General features: G+C 36.9%; 1 protein-coding gene across 1 annotated transcript in view; it reads right to left on the reverse strand.

Annotated features, from left to right (window-relative positions):
* Positions 1-26,660, reverse strand: part of BRCA2 (BRCA2 DNA repair associated) — a 41,011-nt gene that overhangs the window by 4,516 nt on the left and 9,835 nt on the right. The window contains exons 10-21 of the mRNA XM_074914471.1: positions 23,261-24,445; positions 17,640-22,409; positions 16,361-16,453; positions 14,884-14,953; positions 14,055-14,476; positions 12,887-13,077; positions 12,112-12,299; positions 8,042-8,212; positions 7,383-7,734; positions 6,566-6,721; positions 4,343-4,487; positions 1,007-1,125 (exon numbers count right to left, since the gene is read on the reverse strand). Of these exons, the coding sequence (XP_074770572.1) occupies positions 1,007-1,125; positions 4,343-4,487; positions 6,566-6,721; positions 7,383-7,734; positions 8,042-8,212; positions 12,112-12,299; positions 12,887-13,077; positions 14,055-14,476; positions 14,884-14,953; positions 16,361-16,453; positions 17,640-22,409; positions 23,261-24,445 (7,862 nt within the window). The remainder of the gene's footprint in view (positions 1-1,006; positions 1,126-4,342; positions 4,488-6,565; positions 6,722-7,382; positions 7,735-8,041; positions 8,213-12,111; positions 12,300-12,886; positions 13,078-14,054; positions 14,477-14,883; positions 14,954-16,360; positions 16,454-17,639; positions 22,410-23,260; positions 24,446-26,660) is intronic.

The following is a 26,660-nucleotide window of genomic DNA, read 5'->3' on the forward strand; positions in this document are numbered from 1 at the left end:
TCAGTATCTTTTTTTATCAAGATTTTTAGACAGCTGCTTTCTTAAGTGTTCATCTGTTAGAAGCAATTCATCATTCAACTGACACAGTACTAGGTGTGTTAACACAATAGCAGTCACCGGTCTTGACTGGTACTGAGCTGGTGCTTTAGTTACATTACACACTGTCCATACATGATCATGCCTGCTTAAGAGTGCACAACTAAAGTGAATATTTAATATAACAGGCATGCTTGCCTGTTTCATAAGGAAGAAATATTACAAAAAAATTCTGTAAGAAAAGAAAAGCTGACCTCAGCAGGCTTCTATCTCTGAGCTGACACAGTGATTTACACTAAGATGCAGCAGGAGCATTACCTTTCTGACCCAAGACTTCAAGATCCAGATGCCTTACATGTAGCACCACAGATACGCGTATTTCAAAGAAATATTTATCAAGTAAAGTCACAGATCTTATGGCTTTATGAAAGTAAATGACCCTGACTTGCAAAAGGAGAGGAGAGGCATGTATTTGAATTTTAGCAACTGGCAGGGACTAATCACCTGCATCTTTATTAATAAAAGCATAAACACTTAAAAGTTTTGACTGAATGGGAACAGGGAATGAAGAGAACAATAATACAATCCTTCAAACACTTCAGTTAACATCATGCAAGAATATGTGTGTGAAACTCAAGACTTATGAGATGAATTTAGTTGTCATATATGCAAGACAAAGCAAAGTAATAAAATTAGAAGTAACATTAACTTTTAATTGTGCTATATTCTGGATTTTGTATCAAGAGAAAACCGCATTCTGTTTTACAAGCCAAGATAATATTGATCTATTTCAACCTTCATTATAATATTTTCAAAATTTTTAATCTTTATTTAGCAATAAGCATGCTGTAGAAAATCTTCAAAGGCAGCAAAAATAAACAGTAATTTAATGGTTGATTTTAGCAGGAGGTACTAAACTGTAAATTATTCCACAAACATTTCAAAATTAGCCCAGTAGTATCTACATTACCTCCATGTAAACAGGATCAGATGCATTCTGAATTGCTTCATAAAGTTCTGCACCATCTTGCAAATTATGTATTTGCTGTCTTGTGACTATGCGTGATCTTGGTGTTCTGCTAATTCTTTCTGTTGAAAAAAAACCATTATGTTGGGTACAACCAATACACTTTAAAAGTGAAACAAAAAATAATTACATAAGAAGAATGGTAGTACTTAGGCCTTGCCAGAATAAAAATATGAAACACTATATAGGAACTGATATATGTTTGTGTGCATATATACATGTATTAGGAAAAGACAAGCAGAAAGTTCATTTAAATACACACAGATTAGAATATTCTACAAACTTAGGGGGAGCCAGTATCAGCATCTGCACTTAGGAGAGGGTGGGAGACTTGATGGGCTGCCATGAAACTTCATCAATGCTTGGCCATATTTTTTATGTCTTTCAGTTCTTATACAGCAGAAAAGTCTCAAAGATACCAAGATCTGGGACAGCAGGTGACCACAGGCCTGCACATGAAGCCTCCATAGGACACCCGCTAAGAGCCAAGCTAACGTCATTACATTAAACTATTAGCCCCTTCTTAGTTAAGTAATTTTGCTGCTAGCATTTTGATGCATTCCTTCAGCATAGTAGACTCCAGTCTAGACAAGTTTACCAGTCAGATATAAAACAACACAATGAGGTGACTGATATGTGGAAGTTCATATCAATGAAGTTAAGAATTATAAAACAATCCCTGATTTCAAGTAAGAATTCAATGGGGGTGTGTGTGAGTTTTTTTGTTTGGTTGGGTTTTGTTAGGGTATAGCTTTATCTGCCTTTTCCTTATTATTTGTGATGGACTCCAGATTCTGAGAAAGCAGTTAGAGAACATCCCAGTGCTACAGATCACCATGAGAAAGATTTAAGGAAAGGGAGAGGCTATCTGGTTTGTAGATACAATCCTGTGAAATTTGAACTGCACAGGCTACTGTTGGTGATGGAATCACAGAATCATCAAGGTTGGGAAAGACCTTGAAGATCATCCAGTCCAACCATTAACCTAACACTGACAGTTCCCAACTACACCAGATCCCTCAGCGCTATGTCGACCCGACTCTTAAACCCCTCCAGGGATGGGGACTCCACCACCTCCCTGGGCAGCCCAGAGAAGGGCAACAAAGCTGTTGACAGGTCTGGAGCACAGGTCGTACAAGGAGTGGCTGAGGGAACTGGGGGTGTTTAGTCTGGAGAAGAGGAGGCTGAGGGGAGACCTCATCACCCTCTACAGCTCCCTGAAAGGAGGTTGCAGAGAGCTGGGGATGAGTCTCTTTAACCAAGTAACAAGTGATAGGACAAGAGGTAATGGCCTCAAGTTGTGCCAGGGAAGTTTAGACTGGATGTCAGGAAGCATTTCTTTCCAGAAGGGGTTGTTAGGCGTTGGAATGGGCTGCCCAGGGAGGTGGTGGAGTCCCCATCCCTGGAGGTATTTAAGAGTAGGGTCGACATAGCGCTGAGGGATATGGTGTAGTTGGGAACTATCAGTGCTGGGTTAACAGTTGGACTAGATGATCTTCAAAGTCCTTTCCAACCTAGATGATTCTGTGATTCTCTTCTCCAGGCTGAACAGTCCCAGCTCTTTCAGCTTTTCCTCCTGCATCAGATGCTCCAAGCCCTTAAGCATCTTCATGGCCCTTTGCTGGGACTCTCTCCAGTATGTTCATGTCTCTTGTACTGGGAAGCCCAGAACTGATCACAGCACTCCACATGTGGCCTTACCAAGGATAAACAGAGGGCAAGGATCACCTCCTTAGACCTTCTGGCCACACTCCTCAACTCATCCACCAGGACCCCCCAGGTCCTTCTCTGAGGAGCTGCTTTCCAGCTGGGTAGCCCCCAGCAGGTACTGGTGCAGGGGACTGTTCCTCCCCAGGTGCAAGATTTGCACTTCCCATTGTTGAACTTCACAAGGTTCTTGTCAGCCCATTTCTCCAGGCTGTTGAGGTCCTCTAATGTATCAGTCACTCATCCTCTAATTTTGTATCATCATCACACTCCGCCCTGTCATCCAGATCATTAATGAAGATGTTAACACACGACTGGACCCAGTGTTGATCCCTGGGGTGCACCACCAGTTACTGGCCTCCAAAGAGGCTTCGTGCCACTGATCACCACCCTCTGGGACCAACTGTTCCGGCAGTTTTCAATCCAACTGTCTGCTCATCTAGCCCATGCTTCATCAGCTTCTCTATGAGGATCTTAAGGGACTTGGTGTCAAAAGCCTTGCTGAAGTCAAGGCAGACAATATGCACTGCTCTCACCTCATCTGCCCTAGCCAATAATTTCATCACAGGAGGTTGTCAGTTTAGTGAAACAAGACTTCCCCTAGGTGAATTTCTGATTACTACTCCCAATCCCCTTCTTGTCCTTCATGTGCCTGGAAATGGTTTCGAGGATTAGTTGTTCCATCATCTTCTCAGGGATTAATATAAGGCTGACTAGCCTGTAATTAGTTTTCCAGATCCTCCTTCCTGTTCTTTTTGAAGACAGGAGACACATTTACTTTCCTCCAGTCTTCAGGCACCTCTACCAATCACCATAATCATTCAGAGAGGCTCAAGAGCAGCCTCACAAAGACATCAGCCATCTCCTGCAGCACTTGTGGGCTCACGCCATCACCAACCAGGCTTATACACATCCATTTTGCATAAGTAGTCTCTAACTTGATCCTGTGCCACCAAGGGTATGACTTCCTTGCTCCACTTTCCTCTGGTCTCCAGGGCTTGGGATTGCTGAAGGTTGGTATTGCTAGTTAAGGCTGAGTTGAAAAAGGCATTCAGTAACTCAGCCTTCTGCACGTCCTGTGATCACCAGGGTTCCTGTCCCATTTAGCGGCTCCACTGACCTCAGTATCTTCCATAGTCCTGCAGTATTTGTGAGGAAAGATGCTCAGTGTTCAGTCTTGGCTTGTTCAGGTCCACTGAAATGCACACTAAGCATTGCCTACCTCGGGGTGAAATATTACTGTGTCAGGTCTTTGAAGAGAATGAAAATAACAATTCTGCAATTCTGTAGCACTTCCCTGAACATAATCTCAAGTTTAGGAAGAGGTTTCTAGATAGCTGCAAAGCCAAGCAAATAAATATATAACTGTTTTGTACTTAAAGGTCTTGATACATAGGAAGTAAAAAACCTAAAACAATACAACATAAAAACAACAACAAAGAAGACAACCCAACACCCTATCTCTTCTTCCCTATCACCAGAATAGTTTTGGCCCTTTTTTTAAATTCTTCTGTAAATGCCAAAAAAGTTTTTGTGTTCTTACTACATGTTCTGAAACAATGAAAGCTTTACCTTCATGCTTTTCGTATTCTGCTTGGATTTTTGCAAACAGAGCTTCCAGTTTCTTTTGCTGATCCTCTGCATGCTTGGCAGCTTCCCTTTCTTCAGCTCGGCTATTACGAAATACATATGAACCAGCTGATGTCTTTTCCATCCACTGAAATAAAAAGATTCAAACAAAAAACAGACTTTAAATTTTTAACCTCGTCTAGCTTCATTCTAATACTCACTCTTAAGCAAAAGTGTTTTAACAAAATGAACAGGCAGTAGATTGTAACTTCTTTCAGGACAACAGATAAAAGACAAAAGCCAACAGCACTGGTTAGTAAACCTTCACTTTCAAGACACACAGACAGAATGGAGCATTAGTCAAAACTGCATGATTTAACAGCTGCAGAAACCATGTCTTATAGGTATCAATGATATGATTTAGAAGATAACTGGATCCCACTAATAGATAAAGATACAAACTATCAAACTCAGTGTTTAAAAATATACCAGAACTGCATTCTACCCAATTTGTCTTTCCACATCACCTGTACTGTCTGTTTGAACATGCTAGATAGATGCTGTGAAAGAACTATGATGTTGTTCTGCAGGTGGTCGGTCTTAAACTTCTGTCTGAAATGGCTCCATGGGACTACAGCCTTGTCCACAACCCTGCCAGATCTGTCTTGCCTGATTTGAAGAGATTTGCAAATCAAACAAAGAGGTCACTGCTGCTGAAAGCGGCCCCTTCCCTTCCTCTTTGCTGCACAGTCCCATCTTCTCCCTTGCACAGGCTCTAGCATATACCTGACCTCATCAGACCATGTCAGTTTGTTAATTCAATAAACAGCAGTTTGTTGTGTTGGGATTTTTGTGTTGTTGTTGTTGTTATTATTAATTAGTTAGTTACTCCTAGTTTAGTGAATTAAATTAACTGAGCAACAGGATCAGGTGAGGTCCGGGTTCAGCATAGAGAAGCAGAATGAGGAAGGGTTGAAGGACTAATCCTTAGGAGGCAGTGAATTGTTGGAATAGGCTCTGCCTGCCTCATTAACCGCATGCCATGTGTCTCCTGCACTATTCACAGTTAGACACCTTTAATTAGGGTTACTGTGATTTCTACACTTCTTGACTCTCCAGGTAAAAGGAGACAGATAGCCCAAGTCTTCCTATCATTTTGGTAGGTTTGAGCAAAAGACTCAGTGTTTTTTTTTTTTTTTTTTTTTTTTTTTAAAAAAAGTAAGTATCTACATCAGCATGTCATTCTCCTGATGTAGTGAGATTCAAAGCACCACTTCCCTCCCCAGCCTGGAAGCCATTTACCATGATGCTGTAACAGATTACAGTTCCCTTTCTGGGGACCGAAATAAATGTTAGTTCTGCGAGACAGTTCATATAATAAATGCAGCAATTTGGTCCATTAAGGTAATGATCTAAATACCAAAGTAACGATCCAAACCGAATATTACTATTACCTTTGCAGAATTCGTTCTACATTGATATAATTATTTAGAAAGAAAGCAATGGAAAACACCCCTATATGTACATGCCAAGTATAACATACTCTGAGGAAAGTTAATAAAATCTCAAAGTTCTATTAAGAGGATTGATTACTAACAAGAATATTGTTTCTTTTTGTAGTTAGTATTGTTATAAAAACAAATAATTACAGCAAAATCTGACCATATTTAAAATGTGTTTATATCAAGTGATATTTAACAGATCTTCTATTTTACACCACAATCACATCGCATTTTCAGTAATATTTTAAAGTAATAGATCTTACACAATATAGCCAGCTACATGTAAGAAAAAGTAATCTTAGTAATGGTTATAAATATTTAACTTCTTTGCAGAGATATGTATCTTAAGGATAGAAAAAACTGGGTTTCACTTCTACTCGGAGTTGAAACTGTCCCTGTTTTTTTCTCCTTTAAAACAAGTGCTGTGCTTTTTAGATTACAGAACTGAAATTCAATTATCTCTGGCTTTTTGAAGCTGAAAGCAAAGCCAGCCACAAGATACTGAGCACAAACTTAGATTCTTCTTACAGCAGGATACTCCAGTCCTGAAATATTAAATACATGCACACTGCAAGAACCACTCCTGTTCATTTTACACATAATGGTACCTTTTCTTGAATTTTTTAGTTCTCTATATTATGTCTGGTTTGAGAAATGAGATAGCAATTAAGTAATGTAATTTAATCTCATAAACCTCTTAGATTCATAAATACTTATACCATACCTGAATAGGATATGTTCTTTGAATAACTACGTCAACACACCCCACTGCACCACCCTCACAGTAAAGCGATGACAAAGGCAAAGGAAAAGGTCTGGGATCCCGATGAAATCCTAGTTTTGCATGCCATCTCACACGTCGAGTGCTGTTCGCTGAAATCTGAGTAAGTTCAATGTTGAATGATAAGCTGTCACTGGTAGGTCAAAAAGGTATCCAATTTACATACAGGAAAGACTATTTTCACACTAATCTCACCTAAGAATATCTCATTTTTGTACCTGAACATATTAACATTTTAAATTCAAGGTTTCTTTTCATATTCAAGAATGTATTTTAAACAGGAACTAAAAATTGATGAGTTAAAATTCTCTGAGAAATGAGCATGCTATTGCTTTATACCAGAGAGGCAAAATTTTTATGCTTCACCCTGCACTTTAATCATCCTCAAACAAGTCAAGACCCAACCCCAACCCAAGCCCAGCCTCTCACAACCTGTTCCCCCTCACACCATTCTTCCCTCCACTTCCATGTTGTCTGTGATGGATAAATACTTTCTGTAACTTGGTGCTTCACCAAATCAAAGCACCAGAACTGTCAAAACACACAGCAAAACTTGGTAGAATCTTACACTATAAACTTCTCTTCGAACCCTAGTGAATAGCGTCATGTCTTACAAATCTGGTTATTAAACTTCAACAAAACTGTGTCTTTATAAAGCCCTGACAAAACTTTCTCTGTTTACAAAACATGGCTCAACTAAATAGCATCTATCACATCTCTCTTTCACATCCAATCAAGCTGAACTAATATTTTGTTTTACCTTTAACATAAGGGAATCTGGGGCTTCCAGTGGCGTACATCCATTCTGAGAGCCAACAAGTTCTGCTCCATGCACTATGATCTTCTGACCAACAGAGAGCCTTCCTCTATGTAAGAAAGCTTTGAGAGGTGGATCCAGAAGAGCTCTAATCCCATACCAGCCATCAGTAACTTCAATTATTGCTGCTGCTTTTTTACTTTCCACATTCTTATTGCTACTGCTAGGAGATACAACAGTGTTTAGCGATATGATTCTAGAAACACACAGCACAAGTGTTTTACCTGCCGCATCATCTCTTTCAGTTATTCTTTTGATTGCTGATCGTTTACTTTTATCAACTTCCAAATCATACCTACAAAAAGAATTCATGATGCTTTGTTAAAGAAAACAAAATCCATCACATTGTTCTTCCTTAAAAACAATTGTACCAAACCACTGCTTATTTAATCTATGATTAAATACCACTGTAGCAAGCAAACGTTATATGAATTTTTTGCAAATAACATGCACTACATTAATTCTGACATGCACAAGTTTAACAACATAAGCATTTTGATAAACAGTAAGTACAAGGCAAAGGTGCTTATTTTGTAATATTGTGAACTAGAAAACACACTGTATCACAAATTACAGCTCCGAATATATTGCTATACACGTACCTATATTTCAACTGCAACAGCACTGTTTCTGGTGTCAAACATCTGTTAGCAAATTCATGTGGAAAAGATGCTTCCATGGCTGCCAATTTCCATACAATCCACCTATAGTGATTGTAAACCCAGGCTTCTGTTATTAGCTTGGGATCCACACCAGGAGTGTCACAGAGGGCTCTGCAGATAAATTGTTAATAAATTAACCTGAAATTCACTGTAAGTTTTTACTTGCCTATTTTTCCCTAGTGTTGTATTCAGTGTATGTACCTAGGTAACATTAACACAGAAATATTTTGACAGTGAAAACAGGAAGGTTACATTCCCTAACCTGATGTGATTATTGTCTGAATACTGAAGTTTTGTCCTCTTACGCTTTGGCAGCATGCATGTGCATGCATGCATTTGTTCTTGAAATTGAGATTTTTTTTTTGACCCTAGCAGTAGCTCCAGGGACATGCTCCATGCAGTTATGCACACAGCATAGGGGGACAGAGGTGTGCCTCCATTCCTTTTCAGCCCTGGAATTTCCCTTCATGCCTGATGAGTCCATAACAATCCAACCTCCTCAACTTCACAGTTTATAGAGTTGTGGTTTGGGTGTTTTGTTGATTCTTTTTAAGCACACATGTGGACAACACATTTCAAACAACTTTCAGCTGCTACTGAAGAATGAGTTGGGTTGGAAACATCTATTTTTTCCAGCTCTTGAAATCACTAAGAAGGCCATTTAATTAAAAGAGGAAAAGGAAAGAATTAGACCAGAGATTCAAATAGCTGAGCCATTAGACATTAGAACACAAGTCCTATCAAAAAGTCAATTTCTGACTTTTTGGAAAGCCTCAAGAAAATTTTAAGGAGCTGTACTGCAGTTGGGTGAGGAAAAACAATGTAGAAGCCAAAAAGTCATATACAGGAAGATAAGGAGCAGGCATGACAATCAGATTAATTATTACTACATTAGAAGAGAGCAAAGCAATCCCAAATCTCCTAAGAGATACTCTTATTGTGTAAAAGAAAATGCAATTCAAGAGTTAAAGACAGAATTCAGCTGAAGATTAAGATCCTAAATACAAATGACTAAACGAAAGCATATATATTCTAGTTGATGCAGTTCCAATTAATATACTTAAAAGGGATAAGAAGACTGATTCAATTAACCAACTCTCAACCATATGCTTTATATGTACATATAATAAATCAAGATACAGGAACTGAAGGCAACCTCCTGGGGAACAACCTCTACAAATTGCTTGAGAGGCTATCTTGCATTCATGGTCAGATGGATACTGCTACCCAGAGCAGGTTCTGACACCAACACCACTGTGGCTACTCTGGATTATTTAGCAGTATGTTGGTGGTTTCTCTTTTCTGTTTCTGAAAAATTAGTGCAGGGAAAGCCATATATCTGATGGCCTGACCACAGAATCAGGAGCACCTCTGAAAATGATTAAGAGAAGCTGCCTCTGGAACAAGAAGTTGGACTGCCTAAAAAGGCCAATATTTGGCACATCTAGGTATAAGATGGTTTATGCAAATGCTTTAATACCTTTCTCATTCACGGGACAATTATGTGAAATTAATCAAGATTATCTCCAACATGCTAAGCAACAGATTGCAAATACACTGATCCGGAGTTGGATGCATTGTTCACAGAGATGTACTGCTTCTTAACAATAACAACCTCAAACCTCGTGTTTCCTATTAATTTGTGTAGTGGTGTTGCTTGTCAGCCTAGAAATAGCAATTTCATGTGAGAAAAGAATAACCAGCACACTTTCTAAAATGCACGCAACTCCAGAGAACTAACACGTAGGCAAGAGGCCCTGCACCCTAATTGCACATGGATGAACACCCCAGACAGTCTTTTATGCATCTACCATAAATGATTTGTAGGAACATACCATCTAGCAAGGTACATCCCCAAAACATTCAACAATTGTGTCGCTACTGGAGGGAAATGCAGAATCAGGGATGATAATCATGATAGCAAAAAACTTACCAAATGGGAAGGAAATGAGACAAGTAACAAGTTAGGTCAAGGTCTGCATACTCTGCCTTTAAGTGACTGCATTAAATGTATATGCCTACACATCCCATAGCTGTCCATGAAACAGCTGGGGCATGTGATGCCACCAGGTGCAAAATGGAACTGTGGGAGAATTAGTTCTGCCCTACAGTATTTAGAAAAAAAACCACAATCAACTTTAAGGACTGCTCTGAGACAAACTTGGTTTACTGTCAAACTGAGAGACTCAAGAACTTCCATAACAGCATGAAAAAATTCTTAGAAGCAATTTCTAAACAAATGAAAGACGGGAGTGTGACTGGTAATGGCCAACATAGATTTACTCAGAGCAAATCATGCCTTAACCTACCCAATTGATTTCCATGATGAAGTAACTGGTGCTGTGGGCAAAGGGAGGGGCAGTGGATGGTGCATATGTTAGCAAGGACTTTGACAATATCTTACAGTCTCTTTATCATTAAATTGGTAAGATACAGGCTGGATAAGTAGATAAGGTGGGTGGAAAATTGGCTAGGCCACTGAGCATAAAGCATTGTGATCATCAGTATAACGTCCAGCAGGTAGACAGTAACTAGTGGCACCTCTCAGATACCAATACAGGGACCAGTGTCATTTAACGCCTTCATTAACAACCCAGATGATGGCATGGAACACACTTGCAGCAAGTTTTTGGATGACACCAAATCTGGGGAAGTGGTTGATAAACTGGGGGGCAGTGTTGCTATTTAGAGGGACCTGAACAGGCCAGAGAAACAAACTGGCAGGAATCTCATGTAATTCAACAAAAGCAAAGAAGCACAAAACCATCCTGGGTTGTGTTATTAGTGAAGCCAGGAAGGCAGTGATCCTTCCCCTCTCTTCAGCACTTGGGAGACTTCATCTGAAGTTTCTACCCAGCTTCAGATTCACCAGGACAAAGAAGTCATTATACTGGAGCAAACCCTGCAGAGGGCCACCAAGGTGAACCCCTGAGCTCTCAGGGGCTAAGAACATGACATACAAAAGACCTGGGTTTGTTTGAATTTGAGAGAGAAGGCAAAGAGACCTTATTGCTGTCTACACCTACCTGACTGGAGGATTCAGAGAAGATAGGGACAGACTCTTTCTCAGAAGCACACAACAATAGGACGAGAGGCAACAGACACAAGCTGAAACATGGAAAATTCTAACTGGAGATAAGGGTGGTGGTTCTGTTTTTTTTTTTAAACCACGAGAGTGGTCAATTAGCACAGGCTGTCCAGAGAGGCTGTGGGATCTCTGTCCTTGGAGGTGTTTAAGACTCAGCTAGACAAGTCCTTGAGTAATTAATCTAATTCTGTGTTGAACGGGGACTTGGACTGGATGAATGCCAGCAGTCCCTTCCAACTTAACTGTTCTATGATTCTGGGAACTCCACACTTGATTGATTGTCACGTAGTAGTTGTTGGGTATGGACACAGAACATCTCCAGTTCTCTCAAGATAAACAACTATTGTTGACACAAAAACTTTCCTTCTTGCATATACCCGAAAAAAAAGCTTGAATGAGTTTTACTAGTGAAGTCTTGGCTTCCTTCAAATCATGTCAACTTTAAAAAAATTATATTGAAAAAACATATTTTCAGCCCTGTCCTGACAAAGCAGCCCTAAGCACCCCCCCAAACAACCTTCATTTCCATCAAGAAATTCTAGAGCCCAACAGAAATAAATCCTTTTCACTTGTAAAAAAAAAAAAGAAAATCAAAACCTAGTAATGCTAATTAAACAAAATGATGAAGTGCTGAATTATCAGACAATATTTTTCTAGACTATTAAACTGTTGCAGAATCCACAGAAATTTTTTAAATTGACTCTATATGCTTTCTTTAATGGTCAGTGAAGATCACTAATAACATTAGTCTACACAGTAAATTTAAAATCCTACAGTATCTTTATTCACACTAACAGAGGTGTAAGTAAGAATGCACAGTAAATAGAGGCTTTAAAAGATCAGTGTTGGAGTTATTCTAGGGGATAAGAGAACCACTAAGTAATAAATAACATACTTGTCTCAAGTTCATAAGTAACAGTACCTGTAAAACTCCTTTTTTCCAGCTTTTCCCTCATCTGTAGGTATTAGCCATCCTCCATCAGCAAGTTGCATCCCATTTCCAGCTAATAAATACTCCTCACTGAAAAAGTCTTTGATGAGGAACTGGAAGGATTCTGCATTTGTGCTGTTAACTTGTATGCAATGTTTTGAAACACCGTATGTGTAAAGCTGAAAAAAATTAGATGAAAAAGACAAATAATTGGAATACAGTAAGAATTCAGCTGAGAGTATTTATAGGTAATGTTATAAATTCAGGTAAGATATTTCCTTGAGATTGAAACATGTTTTGTCTGACCTTGTAATTTAGTATGTAATCCAAGAAGAATGAACGAATTCCCAGCAATTAATTTTAACAAAACAGCATCACAGCATGTTTTAAAAGTGTTTAAAAAGTTTAAAAAGTTTTGTACTTTCAGTGTACCAAAAGCAAGAGGCTTTTGATATACACTTACCTAAGCTTAAATTTGTTATCATAAAACAACTCTGGGTTAAAAGTCAATAGTAACTATAATTGGCGGATTTTTTCCTCGTTTGATGCTTCTCTCATTTGATTGTAACAGAGACATTTATGACCCTTATTATTTGGAATAAAAACTGTGGATATGCAAAGCTACTTAAAAACTATAGCAACTGGTATAACAGCTACTGTAAATATCTCAAATCTGAAGAATGTATCTATTGAAAAGCTACCGAGTTCTTGCTTTCTTAAGGAATAGATCCCAGGAAAGCTGCACAGTAAAAAGATATCAATATACCTCTTCTGTAGAATAAAAAGTAGGAGATTTCTCTTCTACTGCAGTTTTCAGAGAGATTCTATTTCTTGCAGATGTTTTAATGACATAAAGACTGCCTGGCTGTGAGCTAATATTTTGCCTATATTTCTTTTTAATTCTCATTTCCTGCATATCTCTGGCACAGCGGAGATTTGTCATCATCTTGACCAGAGCTGCAAAGAAAAAAAAAAAACAAAACAAAACATGAAAACCTTTTTACAGTATATAAGATCTGCAGTCACACTATAAAAGCAGATTCTGAGAAGCACATTTTCTAAGCCACTCTGCAAATTTTTAGAAACTGCAACAGTCTAAATATTCAAAGTTCAGTGCATTTAAAAAGCAGTGTTTACTGAAGGCATTTGAACAGTATTTATATGAAATATGTTCATTTCATTACATTCCTAAGTCCCCAAACCAAACTTAAATCCACATATTTTTCCTCAGACTGAACTCTATCTTCATAGAAAATTCCAAATAAACAGAAATTAAGAACTACAAAATCCATAATCCTGAGATTTTTGTCCTGTAAACAGTGGGATCTAATTCTGCAAATGTTTGTGCACCTGTTCAAATATACACAATGAGTCCTTCTGACAAAATACAGATTATTTGATTGTAATAGTTACAGAAATTAGACACACTGAATCATTCAAGTCATCTTAGAAGCATAAACCAACATGCTAAATAAAGTCAAAAGTCGAGCATTTAAACTCTGCCTCATTGAAAATGACACAATCGGCCATTTATATGGTTAAGCCTAGATTTTAATTAGGAAACAATGAAAACAAGCTTCTGCAGAAGTGAATGAAGTATATATAACAAGGCTAGTTTTTTAGGTTCCTAGAATATTTTACTAAAAAAGGTATATAAAATCAAGTATCAAATGAAACATAAGACATCTTGGTTCTGAAGTGCTGTGTGAAAAGAAATTTGTGTTCTTAATTAACTTTGGAGATGAATTGTGTATGCTTTATTAGGAGTGCAGTATAAAATATTAAGAAAGTAATTATTTCCTAATTTTTCTGTCAAAAAAAAGCTTAGAAAGGAGCTTCTTATTTAAAGATAAGTTTGACAGAATATGTAAAACCCTTAAAGGTTTAATTCTGATAGTATTCACAACAGTTAAGTGATCAAAAGCTGAAGATACCTAAATTGCTGTTTTCTAGGTCAGTGTCTGCTGCGTGCTGCTCGCAAGACTGGTGATCAGGAGGTTCAGCAATATTTTGTTCAGTTTTGATCTGATCTAATTCCGTCTCTTCGGTCCTACTTTTGCTGATCAGTGACTCACATCTACTGCTGCTGCTGCCTTGTTCACCTGTAGAAAATGTCAGCTTGGTTTTGAACGGTGGAATAAAAGTTTTAACAGATTTGCCAGATTTGTACAAACTTCTTGTTTCTTCACTCTCTTTTGCTGAGACTTTACATGGAGCAGAAACCACTGAAGTACCATTTGTAGACTGCCGTAGGGCACAATGCTGAAAAATGACAGGCTTAGATTTGAATCCTTTGAAGTCTTGATCAGGTAGAGTAAGGGTAGGATTCCTGACTTGTTGTTGTTCTTTAGTAGCCCTACAGAGATTAAAAAAAAAAAAACCTTTTAAACATACAGATTTCAGCTTCCTGACAAAAACCTTTGTCAGATTTTTATATTCTTAATTTAGTAACACAACTTTCAACACTACATCGATTAAAAGACAACATATCAGTCTCTGAGATTTTAAAAACAGAATACTTAATTTCTATTGTTTGAGAAAAGATAAATACAAGTGTAAAATTCATTTAGCATCTCACTGGTCTACTGCAGCAATGTGTGTTATATGGTAATTTAAAATGTTTATTTTGAAGTAAAATTATTAGTCTTTCATAAAGTTGAGTAGCAAATTATTATGGCATATTTTGACAAAGTTGCAAGGGCTTGCAAAAGGTTTTAAGAAATTGCATTAGAAGAACTCTAAAATATATTGTAAATTTCTCACCCAAAAGGTTGACAAGTGATGGGTTTTAAAGGAACATGGTACATAAATTTTCTTCTGTCTTTGAAAATGCCTACAAAAGAATTAGAAAAAAGTTTGAAATAGTACATTATATAGATATTTACAGCACGTTTCTTCTCTGTTAATAAGTATATAGAAGTTTCCAGAGTACATTTAAACATTTTCATACAAGCTTTAAACATACTAGATTTTTAAACATACTGGATTTAAACTTCTTCATAGTAGTTGCAGACATATCTCAAGGATAAGTGACCACAATGCAGAACTCTCAAAAGTTCCTATTTGTGAGCGTGCAAGGGGTTTTTAGGCTCCTGAAAGGGAAATGTTTATCATGTATTTAATTCCATGTAGGTTCACCATTCAATTTAGAACTCTTTTTTTAAGTTACAACAGAAAAGGGCACATTTGCACAAACTCTTCCTTCCATCATTGAAGGAATTATCTACATAACTAAATCACATCTGTCTGGAATTTAAACTCATTTGTGCTATGCCCTTTGGCTACAAAGAGGAATTTTCCTATGAGAAATCACATATACAAGATGCCACATGTTCTGTAAGTCAGAAGCAAGACTGTACTGGAGATTAGAACTGTTTTCAGTTGTTTCACCAAAGAATAACACCATTCAAATCCTGCTGCAGGGTAGGATAATATTTACATATGAAGGGTACAAAATTATTCTCTGGCAGCAACTTACAAATTCCATTTAAAACTTGGGGTTTATGTTTAGAACAGATTTAGGACAGCATTCAGGAACCAATATACTGGTTAAACCAACACATTTGATGAATCCTGCTACTGAATTCTATGTGAGAGCATACAGTGCTTAGAAAGAACAAGCTCCTTTAAGAACACAGCTTATCCCATAACCAAAAGCCATGACAAAAATCACGTTACTCTCATACCCTAGTCACTAACTAGCTTCACGTAAAGCATCAACTCAGACTTTACAACTTTGATTTCACTTTTTTATAAATCTCCATATGACTGGCTCAAAATATTAAAAGCATCTGTAATGTAGAAACCTCTCAGTAAGTATATTCTTCATAAATTATTATATGATGAAATTACCAGTACCTTCTCATTTTCCTGTTGCTAGTTTTTAATTGAGAAATTACAGATTAATAATAATTATTCATCCTACTGAGACTAGAATCTGTGATATTTAGGATTGTGATAAACTGGATAAATTCCTCCAACCTGGAAATCAAACCAGAGTTCTTGCAGAAGCAGCGTATTGTAATATATTTAGATTCTACATGATAAGGCATACAATTATCATGTTGATTTCAAGTCAGCAGAGACATTATCAAATTGCAGCTTTCCTGAATTTTCATTACTATATTGATAAAAGAAGCGGTTAAGCCATTATTACATATTAGTTTATTGGAAATTGAAAAATTCTAAAGATAACAACCAAATTAGATTACTGCTTAGAACACAAGACAACTAAAATTACCATCAGGGGTGCTTTTCGAAGCTTGCAGAGATCTGGGGGGATTCTTTGTTCTGTTAAATTCAAGCAGTAGCTGTCTTTTAATCGGAGGTTCTCCTAGGATGAAACCACAGATTTTTAAAAGTGACGTTCCTTTGAAGTTCAGTTTCTTACTAATACTGTGTAACTTAATTATAATTTCTAAATAAAAATTCAAGAAGTCAGAACAAGCAGAAATTGCAAGTTTTCAGATCATACATCTCTATTAAATGGCTGTTTCAAGCAGAGAGCTACTTCACCACAATTTGCAAAAATTCCTTCTGTACAAAATGACTGTATATTGTGTTACCAAGAATGAGACACCATATAATGAAGTATGCTGCAGAATCTTTTGTGGTTGGTAGGCCTTTTCTGTCCATATCAAAATTCATGAGCCTTAAGTTATCAGACATAATCGAGATGGTCTGCCTCAGAAGTGCACCACAGCAGCACACCTCACCTACATCTTTTTTTTGTACTTTCAGTAATCAGAGTCCCTACAGAATTCTAAAAGGGATGTAACATCTTTCACAGAAACTGTATCTAAGGCTATGGTTCAGCTGCGGCACAGCTGTTTCAGGCTGGACTGATAGAGTCCTAATCTGCCTTCGCACACCTAGCCAAACTTTGCCCCGCTACCCTGCCCGACCTTTGTACTTGAACTTGTGCAGCTAGGCAGCAACTCTGTTACAATCTCCCCTTACATAAATAAGTTTTCAGATAGGCCGGGCCCCTCAACAGGTCTGAGTGACTGGGCAAGCATTAAGTAGCAACAGTTCCGCCTGTAACAGAGCAGTTTTAAATGGTAAAAAACCGTGCTTTTAGACCAACAACTGTTTTCTGTTGAGACTAGTAATCTCAATACAAGTGAAAACTTGTCCTCACCTACAAGGCATAAAAAGGTGAAAATGGAAATACTAACACTCATGTTTCAATGAAAAAACACTAGATTTGTGCAGAGGTAAATAAAGAAGTCTGCTCAGAGAGAAAAGGAGCAGTAGCTTTTCCATACCTTTATGATCAATCAGCAGAACCCGCATGCCTTCAAGATTACTAATCACAAATTTAGCTTGTACTGTGCATTTAAGGCTGGAAAGAATGAATGAACTATTGCCTGCAGCAAGAAGCATTTTGTCATTGACACCTAGAGAAAGAACTTCAACTTCTGTAATGACCTAAAAATCAATTTGACATGCAAAAAAACCCTCAAACAATCCCTTGTGCAGAAATATAAATGTTGAACATATAGAAGACAAAGACCTACCAAGTGAGTTTTCTTCTTCAAACTGCCTCTTCCCAAAGGTCTTATTTTGAAAATTTTTATCCAGTCTGCCACTGAAGGACCGTACATTATTTTGTACTCCAGAATCGGAAAGATCATCTTCCATAAAAGCTCTTGCACTTCCTACAGCCTCCACTTCCAAGTAATTTTTTGGAGTTTGGAGAAGATTAATATTAATTTCTTCTTTAGCAGTAGCACTGCATGAAATTGCTTCAGACTCTGTTTTCATCTCCAGATTCAGCTGCTCTTTTCCAAACGACCTAATCTCCTCTTGCTGAAAGCTATTTTTAGATGATGTTAACTGCTTGGGTTTCGTACTATGTGGTATGTACTCAGGCATTTTGACATGATGAGTGCTTGGAAAAGACTTAATTTCCTCAGGGTAAATGCTTTTTAAGTCAAAGTCTTCACTGCAGCTTATTTCCATTTTGGATTCTGAGATCACTTTATCAGTTAAAGATTTTACATGTTGACCGCTCTCTTTAATTGAACTAAGTTGATCCGCAATGCAAAGCCCACTGCTCAAAAAGTCGTCAGGTTCTTTTAAAATCGCCTTTGCTTTTTGGTAGGCTGTTTTAGAGACTGTTACCTGCTTTCCACTTGCAGTGCTGAAGCCTAAAGCAGGATCTGAAATCAGTTTAGTGCTGGTATTTTCCTCCCCTTTTGGTAACACTCTCTGCATTTTCTTAGGAACTACTTCAGCCCACATTTCAGCATCTTCTTCAACTAAAAATGCTTCCTGTACATGTGATGAATTATTACTTTCCATTTCAGAAAAGAGCTGCCTAGCTTTCTTGAGTGACTCTTCTGATAGTTGTACAGGCTTACCACTTGCTGTACTAAATAATCCAAGATTGCCTGTAGAAGAATCTGACTGCTTTATCTGCTTATCTGGAACAGGCAAGTGCCCTAAAAGCTTAATATTCTGTTCAAAGCATTGACTCTGAGAATTTGAAACAGACTCTGCACCTGCAAATGTGTTTGTACCTTGGTGACCATTTTTAGTAGTACTTGCATTTATTTTAATAAAATGAGATGTGTCTGAATTAATCTCTTCGGTTCCTGTAGCATTTAAAAAATTACTGGAATTAGGACATGCAGCATGAATGACAGAAGATGTATTTTTTGGAATTTCTGTTTGATTAGTTCTTGAGTTAGACTTAATTTTGTATTTTACAGATTCACTGTAGTCTTCTAGAAACATCTGTTTGACTCCTGCTAATGCACTTTCCGAAACAGCAATTGCTTTATCTTTCACCGTACTAAACACAATTTGTTTCAGACCACCCTTTTGATTTTCAACATCAAGTGTTTCTTTTAACCTGGTTAAATTAGTTTCATCTTCAGGAAGACTGATTAGTGACTGGTTTTGGTGAGCATTAGCTATGGTGTCTGTCAAGCAGTTTGTATCAGCACAAGGTTCATTTAAATGTTCTAAGTCAAATTCCTTACTGTCACAGTTCAAATAAGAGCTACTTTTTGAAGTTAAGAGGAGGGATTGATTAGATTTATTGTTACTATCCTCAACAAACAAATTATTTTTTGTATCTCCAGGCTCTGAATTATCTTCAAGGTCATTTGAGACCTTCATTAAATTTGGAGATGCATCAGAGTGCACAGGAAAATCATGCATGTTTTCCGAATCATCCTTTTTCCGTGAGTATTCTGTCTGTGTCTCTGCAAACAGTTTTCCATCTTCAGACAAACACTTTCTACTTAAAGCATCACTCTCCTGTCTGGGAAGGGATTCCAATTCTAACTTTCCAGGTCTGACATCAGCTTTTTTACATGCATATGAAGTTACCAGACTTCTTTCACAATCTTCATCTGGATTAACAAATGTATCTACTTTAACAGTATCAAGAACCCCAGCATGTTTCATGGGACTGCTTTCTACCACCTGCTTAAATTCATCTCTAGGTTCTTCAAGAACAAACATTTTAAGTTTTTCTGGATCACATTGAGCAATGCTTTCAATATGTAAATCACAGTCTTTGACACAGTTTTTACCACATTTCCTTCTCTTTCTGGGGTTCTCAAAATTGTCATTATGTTCCTTTCTTACATCAACATTCTCTGAAAAAAACTGTTCAGCTTTAGCCAAAAATCCATCAGCAATTGTTATTTTCTTGCCACTAGCAGTATGAAAACCAGTCACGTAACTCCCTTTCACTTCATTTTTTTCAACGTCCACCTCTTGCTCAAAAGGTATTTGATGATGGTAAGAACCCATTTTTATTCTGCTTTCTTTCACTAACAGGTTCTTATCATGTGTGGTGTCTTCTGTATTTTTATGATTTTTCTGTTGTTTATCAGAGTTCTCAAAAACATTTACATCTCTCTCTCTGCATTGTACATTGAGCAAGAGTAGGGAATGATCCAGAGCTGCATCAGAAATGGATATATCACCACCAGCTGGAGTTTGAAATTCTAGTGGCAAGTGTTCATTTTCCTTTTTGTCTTCTCCTTTCTGATGAGGAGACAGGTTTTCCATTTCATCAGATATACTTAAACTATGTTCTTCTGCAGTTGTAATAGCATTTCCTAGACATGTTACATCTAATGAGTCTTCTGTTGAACAACCTTCAACTTGGCAATCTCCTTGATTCAAAAACTGTCTGGAAGTTTTATGATTCTGGTTATGCTTTTTAATGGATGAAAGACTGTTGATGATAGTACTACTGAAATTAACATTTTCATTATCATTTACTGATCTTTGTGATTGATTTTCCATATCTTCCTTGAATGGCGTACTAGTATTTCTGTCATTTTTTTTCTGGGCATGGTGGGAAACAGAACCTGTGTGGGAAATGGCATCTATGCTTTTGAAATCTGAAATACAAACTGTTTTTCCTTCATTTTCTTTTGTCAGGCATCTGACAAAATTACAGTTATAAGACATATGCCTGTTTGAATTGTGACATCTAGTACTAGTTTCAGATTTAAACAGATAGTTATCATTATCCAAGTCCCTGAAGAGCTCTGCAGATCTGGTCAAAGCCTCCTTAGAAACATTTATTTTTTTACCTCCAGCTGAAGTAAAGCCTACAAAATCAGAAAAGGTGTCCTGTTTAGCTACTAGAAAGCTCCCATCAAATATTCTACTTCCATCTCTGTCTAAGTTAGTAAAAGTAACCTTTTTGTCATTTTTATGGAAAACCACTGTGTTTTCTTTTTCATATTCCACCACTTTAGAGTCTTGATTTATGTCTTCCTGCTTAGTACAACAGCTGTCTTTTTTTACCTGATTTTCAGATTTAAAAGTACTAGAAAAATCAGTATCTTTCCTTGTTTCAGAAATATTTTCCACATTTGTTGTTCCATGTGCTCCTACAGTTCCAAACTGTTGAAAGACATGACACTGTGTCATCTTGCTTTGTTTTCTAAACTGTGTAAATTCAAACTGACTACCTGTTTCTTCCAGGATACTAGAAAGCTCAGCAATTTCAGCTTCTTGGCTTGCTGTTAAAGTTTGATTTGTTTCTTGCAAGGATTGCTGACTTTTAGGGAAACTTTTACACAAGCCAACTTTACATGGAATAAACTGCATATGCCTGCGCTCAAGAACACTTTTCTGTGAATCTAAAGAATCAGATAAATTACTCGCAAACTCATTTTCTGAATCTGGTAAAAACACAGTCTCCTTGTTAACCTGATTTGAAAAGTTCCTGATTCTTTCCATGGAAGAGCCTTCAAAGTATTCATTTTCAATATCTTTGAATAGCATTCTGCCTTTCGCTATACCGACTTCAGAAAATCTAATCTGCTTATTGGAAGCAGTCTGAAAGCTACCAAAGCCCAGATTCAAACTGCATGTGTTAAGATTTCCAGATGATTTCCCTTTATACTTTAGGCTCTCCTTTGAGTTTGTGCTAGAATACATAGGTGCTATTTGCTTATCTTCTTCAGAATTTACTTCATTTAAAAAATTATCATCTATACAATCTAAAAATTCTTTGGAAATCTCTACAGCAACATTATTGCAAGCAGCTGCTTGAGGGCTTTCATTGTTTTCAACTGACTTTGGCTCTTGATTGTCAGTTACAGCTTCCAAAAAGGCAGCTGCATCTGTTTTCTCTCCTTGTTTTAATCCAGTACTATCATTTTCTGAGCAGTTTATTCTCAAAGGCCCAAGTGCTTCTCTACAGTCAACTACGGACTGTTGGTCTACAGCATGACTATTATCAATTGGTATTTTATTGCAACAGTCACTACTGACTTCATTTATGCCAGAGTTCATCTGACTCAAAGCATTATTGAAACCGTCATTTGCCACAGACGTAGTGTCATGGTGCCTATCAATCAAGCATTCATTATCCCTAGAAGACCACACAAGTTGTTCTTTAAGACTCCAAGGTACAGCAGCTCCATCATTCACATTAGCACTCGTATACTTGTCTTCCTTGCCTTTCCCTAAGCAACAGCCTTTAGGGAGCATTCTGGAATGCTTTCTTGCCATTAGGCATGCTGAAGTTCGAACTTTCCGTTTTATATTTGAAATTATTTTACTATTTAAAGAATTTGTTGTGTCGTCTTTCTGTGTATTAGATACTTCTAACCATTTTAGTGATGTAGCAGGTTGATCTTCTCTTGCATTTTCCCCTAAGTCTCTCAGGTCTTGCTGCTTCAGCCTGTTGTTGAAGGAATTGTCAGATGAGTTATCCATTACATCCATTTTTAAAGTACAAGCACTGAAATTATTTTCCTTCATATTCAATTGCAAACGCTTTCTCTCAGCAAGAAGCAAGCAGTCTACAAGAGAAGACATTACAGAAAAAAACCATGTTAACAAAGTAGTTCTCATTCGAACAATGCAAATTCCGATTTTCATAAAATTTCATCTCATAAGATCATTTCTACACGTGTTAACACTGGTACCATAAATATCACGTTTGTTTTCAAATGTGAACACCTTGACAAGACTGGAGATCTTTTTAATCTAATCATGTTCTAGTAGCCAGAAACAAGTCAGAAGGCTGCAATTAATGCAGTTAAAAAATAAATCCATTTTTAGTTCTAATGAAACTTGAAGACATGGACACATTCCTTGTGTCTCAACGTAAGGATTTGTTTCAAACTTTAAGGAGAAGTACTTAACTCCTAATACTAAGTAATTCTTCTAGCAAGAAAAACAGCTTTTAAAAATAGGAGTATGCGCTTGTTGTCATTATATAATCTGTTTTTTTAAATATTTTGTGCTTCTGGAAGAAACAGATGTACTGACTTAAACCCCCTAATTTTAGAAAAATAACTATACAATTTTACCATTCTTTATGATCTCTTTCAAGTTAACAACTCAGACAGCATTGCCTAAACAGCACTGACAAAGATAATTAAGCCTCTCAGAATAGTTGTTTAAGGTGGAAGTTTCTACTCCAGAAACTAATCTGAAACTAAAACTAGAAAGTTAGCACCAGACTACTTGAAAATAATGCTATTCTGTCACTGTTCTTATAACAGACCAATTCCGTATCTTGATTCCCAGTTGCAAGAGCTACTTTATCATATAAACACGAGACTTCACATGATTTTATCTGAAATATTTACATAAAAGATTCTTAATAAAGAATCCTCCACAAATGATTAAAAGCTTAATAATATACCTTGTTTGTCAGCACTGGCCACATGACAGCCTTTAAATCCATATGAATCAGATTCCAAATGTGGCAATACAGGACGAATAGGTGATTCAGAGGTTACTTCTTTCTGGTTTTTTTCTTCTTGATACAGTAAAGTATTATTTACTGCATAAATAAATCTCTTGGATCTCTTTTGCAAGCTGGATAACATATTCAGGCTTTTTAAGCCAGACGTTGTAAGAGTGTTTTCACTATTTATTAAATGTAGGCCATTGCAATTATCTGGAGATGTACCACTAGATACAAGTGGGTGAGACAGAACATCAGTTACAACAGATTTAGAAGTTGCTTTTAAATGCTTGGAAAAGCTGCCACTGTAGACTACAGAATACTCCGTGACATTTGTACTTTCAATTAAAAAAGAATTACAGTTTAAGAAGCTAATTTTGGAAATCTTCTCAGCTGCATATCCTTTTACTAACTTTGGATCTTGGACACTCAGAGACACAGATTTTACTGGAGTTATTTCCGATATTGGGTTATTTTCAGAATTTTTCACTTCATAGCACTTTTCTGACAAATTGACACTCAACAGCTTTTGTGCTTTTATCAAGCCTGAAGTATTCAGTAAAGATGTTTCCACAGCATCATCTTTGGTCATCAGTAGTGTCTTCTCTTCTAAATTTTCCTCTCTACATAAGTCAGAGGGTGGAGATCCACATATAGACATTTCCAAATGAGTTACATCAAGATCAGATAAATTCAGCTGAGACCACTGGCTTGAGGAAGATAGCATGTCTTCCTTCACAGACTTCTCATTCTCTGACTTGTGTGTTCTATGATCTTGCCCATCTCCTGCTATCCTAAGTGACTCCAATTCCTTTTCGTGTCCTATTAAATAACCATCTTTACCATCCTCTGTATCTTCATCTGTGTTTTGGAGTAAAGAATCCTTCACTGTGATAAAGTAACTTTTTTCAGTCCAGCTAGTTGTTTTCACTTCCTGTGAAATGTCAGTCTTTCTTCTATTAGGCTGCTCACAAGGAACATCCCCCTTTCCTTGTGCTTTATCTGTGTTTATCTCACATTTCTCTACTGCATCCAGAGCACCTGGCATCAGCAGAAGAGTTCCACTGGATGTCGGAGGCACGTTGAATGTATCATCAAAGCTATTCATCTCGCCAAATAAGCCATCTAACATCTCTGACTCTAAATGGTTTAGAGAATATGGGGAGAGGAAAAGAAATGAAAAAATAAGTTTTAAGAAATAACCATTTTTTTAATAGGTAAATACAGCTTTCAATTTTATGGTAATTATCTTTACTCAGGAGTGAGTTTAGAAAGAGAAATCTATGTGTCTTTAAAATAAGTTACTCTCCAACAGCAGCTGTTATAGGAAACAGCAGGCAAAGGACATACATGCAGATGCCCTGGCCTCCTGAGGACTGTGGTGGTTAAGCAGGTTTCCAAGATGAAACTTAGCTGTCTCAGAAGTGGTTTGTTTCGGGTTTTTTTTTTTCCCCCTACAGACAGGAGAATGAGTAGTACGTTTTACAAGACAAATGTCTAGAAATTTTCTGCCCAAATTTATACCTGATGGTAGGCTCCAAACACCTTAAGAAGCTGCCTATTTTTGTCTGTAACTGACAGCTAAGGAAACTGTTATTTAAGGATTAATTTATTCTACATCAAAGCAAAAAATAGCATAATAGCAGAGTATCTAGAAAGATTTAGAAAAAATACTCACTTTTTTAATTGATTAGGAAGCTTTTAAGAGTTCCACACGATTAGCGCAAATATTAGAAAGATGAGATTTTTTTGTTTGTATATAGAAAATAATATGCAGTAGAGGAAAAATAACCTAAACTCTACTTTGCAGACAGCCTTAAAAGCTTATACATATCAAATAAAAATATTGCTTTCTCAAATGTATGAAACTAGATCCACCTATAAAAATAGTTCACATTCAGAAAGATTGCTAGATTTTATTTTGAGGGTACTTTTAAAGGCTTTTTTATATCAAAGAAATCATAATGAAGTACCTAGGAAACTTCATTGTTCTCTTGTTTTCCTTGGGCACATAACCAATAGTTTAACTTTTTCCATAAGTCTTTTTTAGGTACATTTTCTATAATTTAGAATTATATAACTTTTCCTATTAGACCTTTTAAATAACCTAGCATCTGAAAGATTTTCTATTTGGAAGTCCATGGAAAATCTCCCAGTGCTTGGTCACACACATCCAGCTATTTGTAATACATCTATTAATGGTTCATGCCAATGCTGTAGGCATAAAACCATCTCATCACATCTCTTGAACAGTTAATTACTCATTGTCTTTACTTTCTATTTTTTGCCTGAGTGGCAGAAGGTAACACTAGACAAGATCTCAAAAAGAAAGCTGTAACACTACAGATTGTGTACAGGTCCTATTCCCTTATGAAAGTACATTCTCTGGAACAACTTCTGTGTCCACATCCTTTCATCCTGTAATAATTTGTCAGAGCTTTCTAAAAAGACACAGTTGTATTTCTCTTTACTTAAACAGGAACCATTACCTTTAATCAAAAAAGAAAACCATGAGTATCTGAAACACTGTAAAGCTACTGGTTGTACACTGAATAAGCAGATGCTGGGGGAAAAAAAAAATAGGGAAGTTAATTTTAACTTCTAAACTCACTGGAAGGTCAGGGAAATTACAACCCCAGAAATAAGTACTGAACAGAATTCTCCTGTTTTCCCAGTAAGTGCCCTAACTAGGCAATAACTACTTAATTTGCTTCCTCAGAGCCTCTTCTTCTGGGTAAATAATACAGTACTCAGAAAAAATGAGGCTTATTAGATGTTTCTGCTCTGGAGTCACATATCGACTGACTGTTAGAACATATTGCCACATTTCAGGTTGGAATCCTTATAGGCAGAGGGTATTGAAGTCATTTCTCCTCCTTCATGAATAGTTCTAGACACTGAGGCTAAAGATGAACCATTTACTCTGATCAAGGTTATAAAGGGACTCAGTGACATCATGTTGGTTTTTGAATTAAAAAGAGTTTAAATATCAAGATTTGGGCAACAGGCCAGGGCAAAATACCTACAATGCTACTGAATTTTATGTTTCCCATTAGTTTTTCAATGTAAATAGCTTCCCAGTCAATATGCTCATTACTGTATATTTGAAGAATCTTAACTCTGAATCCGGGCTATATACCTACAGCAAAGCTGTGAATTCTACTACAAGGGCCAGGTGCTTAAAGCTTAGTGTTACAATGCTACAATGACCAGACTTAGATTTACTTAAACTAAGGATGTGAACCTTAGGAATTAATGATCAGGTTATAAATTAATATGCTTAACGACTATAAGAAAATTTAGCTCCTTTTATGAAATTCTGAAGTGTTAATACATGACAGTACACATCTTGAAG

This window comes from Athene noctua, chromosome 1, assembly GCF_965140245.1.
Source record: "Athene noctua chromosome 1, bAthNoc1.hap1.1, whole genome shotgun sequence".
In the NCBI taxonomy this organism is placed as follows: domain Eukaryota; kingdom Metazoa; phylum Chordata; class Aves; order Strigiformes; family Strigidae; genus Athene; species Athene noctua.